We start from the raw sequence: 1,703 nt of genomic DNA on the forward strand, positions 1-1,703 counted from the left end.
CATCAGCAGCACCGGCCCATCAACAAGCTCGAGTTTCGCTTGATGCGTCCCCAGAGAGTGCAGCTCATCATGTAGCAGATCAGCATCGACTCCAGCTTGTGGTGCAGCCTCTCGTGAAAGACACCGTCGGAAGTCGGGACAGCTCAGCAAGAATGCTCGATGTTTTCGCTGCGAACGGAGCCACGCTTGGTGACATCATGCATAAAATTTGGGAACAGTTAAGCAGCCGTGTGAAAGGCCTAGCTGTAAAGGAAGATGATACCTGGTCAATCAACGAACCCACGGAAGCAGCGTGGTACAAGTCGATGCAATTCAAGTGGAACGGGCACCTTATTCCGCCTACTAAAACTGAAATAGCGTGGAATCGATGGCTGACCCAGCGACGAGATGACACAGTCACGTTACTGATCTACGAATATGGTCTCGACATTCCAAGTGCGCGGGCTCTTGAAGAGTTTAAGTATGCTCGCATACGTCCACAGCACACCGATCGTTCTGGTGCTGCTGCTGAAGCCTCTATTCGAGAGATTGTAGCGAAGCTGCAAGAGGTTTGGGGGGAAACCTACCAAGGTAGTGCAATGGCGTGGCGAATGTGGGCAAATGAGGTGATGCGGAACCTAGATCGCTCTACGTGGGAAGTAGATATTTATAATCCCCCAACTGCCACGGTCGAGCGTTTACTTCGAGCAGCTGATGGGGAAGCCGATATACATCTAGCCAATCTATCCAGATCCGCTCGACTGGCGCTTGATGTCGTTAACGGTGCCATTGCGGACAACCGCCAGTTGAAATACGATTGGGAGGCGTTTAGACGTCGCTTGGATAACCAGGAGAATGCGTTAAGAGCCCGCAGAGACACGCTCGAAGGCTTCCTTGAAGACATTCCGATTCCTCCAGTCACAGATGTGATCGATCCGACGCCAGCAATGGAGAGCGTGCCCGACACCGAACATGAACCGTAGTTCCAAACGTCACGACGTGTTTCAGCATTAGTCTTCCTCTTCATTTATTTGCCTCTTTATGAATCCCAAGTTTGAATCTACTTCTTCTTGAACGTTCCCTGTGCTGCTCGCTGCTCTTGATGGATGTCGCGATTCCTTCGACATTGGCCCGGTCGGGTCGAAATGCCCTTGGACCTTCCACCCGCAATGATCAAATACCTTTGACATAGTGAATTTCTCAAAACGATTGAATGTTTCCACGACAAATGGAAGCAGGTCTCTGCCGGATGACTCCACGTAATGGCGCTGGAAGAATTTCTTGATGTATCCAAACGTATACTCGATTGAATTGAAGAATGGGCAGTACGCAGGGAGGAATATTGGGACTACCCCAATGCTGCGCAGGAAATGAATAATACCAGGATCGCGGTGTATCGAAGCACCATCCAAAATCCAAACAGAATTGGAGCCAGGATACTGACGGACATTGCCTCGCGCCGAATAGGCAAAGTCTTGACAACATTGAAAAAACTCCACTCTATCAAACGCTCCTAGTGTGTTGTAAGCGTCAATGATGCCGGTCACCCCCAAAAACGCCAGTATGGAAATCCTAGGCTTACGCTGAAAATTACCTCGAATCGCGATTGTCTTCCCTTTGAGTGAGTAACCGCGCTTTCGAATCATCCCGCGGTTGTCAAACGACACTTCGTCAAGGAAAATTAAGTTACTGTAGCACCAGTTGATATGAGCAAGCTCGTCCAC

At 49.7% G+C, this 1,703-nt stretch overlaps 1 protein-coding gene across 1 annotated transcript; it reads left to right on the plus strand.

The window, feature by feature from the left end:
- Nucleotides 1-305: 305 nt before the first annotated feature.
- PITG_04098 (uncharacterized protein) lies at nucleotides 306-962 on the plus strand (the record flags this gene model as incomplete). Its single annotated transcript, XM_002905764.1, has 1 exon — nucleotides 306-962. One exon carries the CDS (start codon nucleotides 306-308, stop codon nucleotides 960-962), a length of 657 nt encoding a protein of 218 aa, XP_002905810.1.
- Nucleotides 963-1,703: the final 741 nt, after the last annotated feature.

Source organism: Phytophthora infestans, genomic scaffold (genome assembly GCF_000142945.1).
Source record: "Phytophthora infestans T30-4 supercont1.5 genomic scaffold, whole genome shotgun sequence".
Taxonomy (NCBI): Eukaryota; Oomycota; class Peronosporomycetes; order Peronosporales; family Peronosporaceae; genus Phytophthora; species Phytophthora infestans.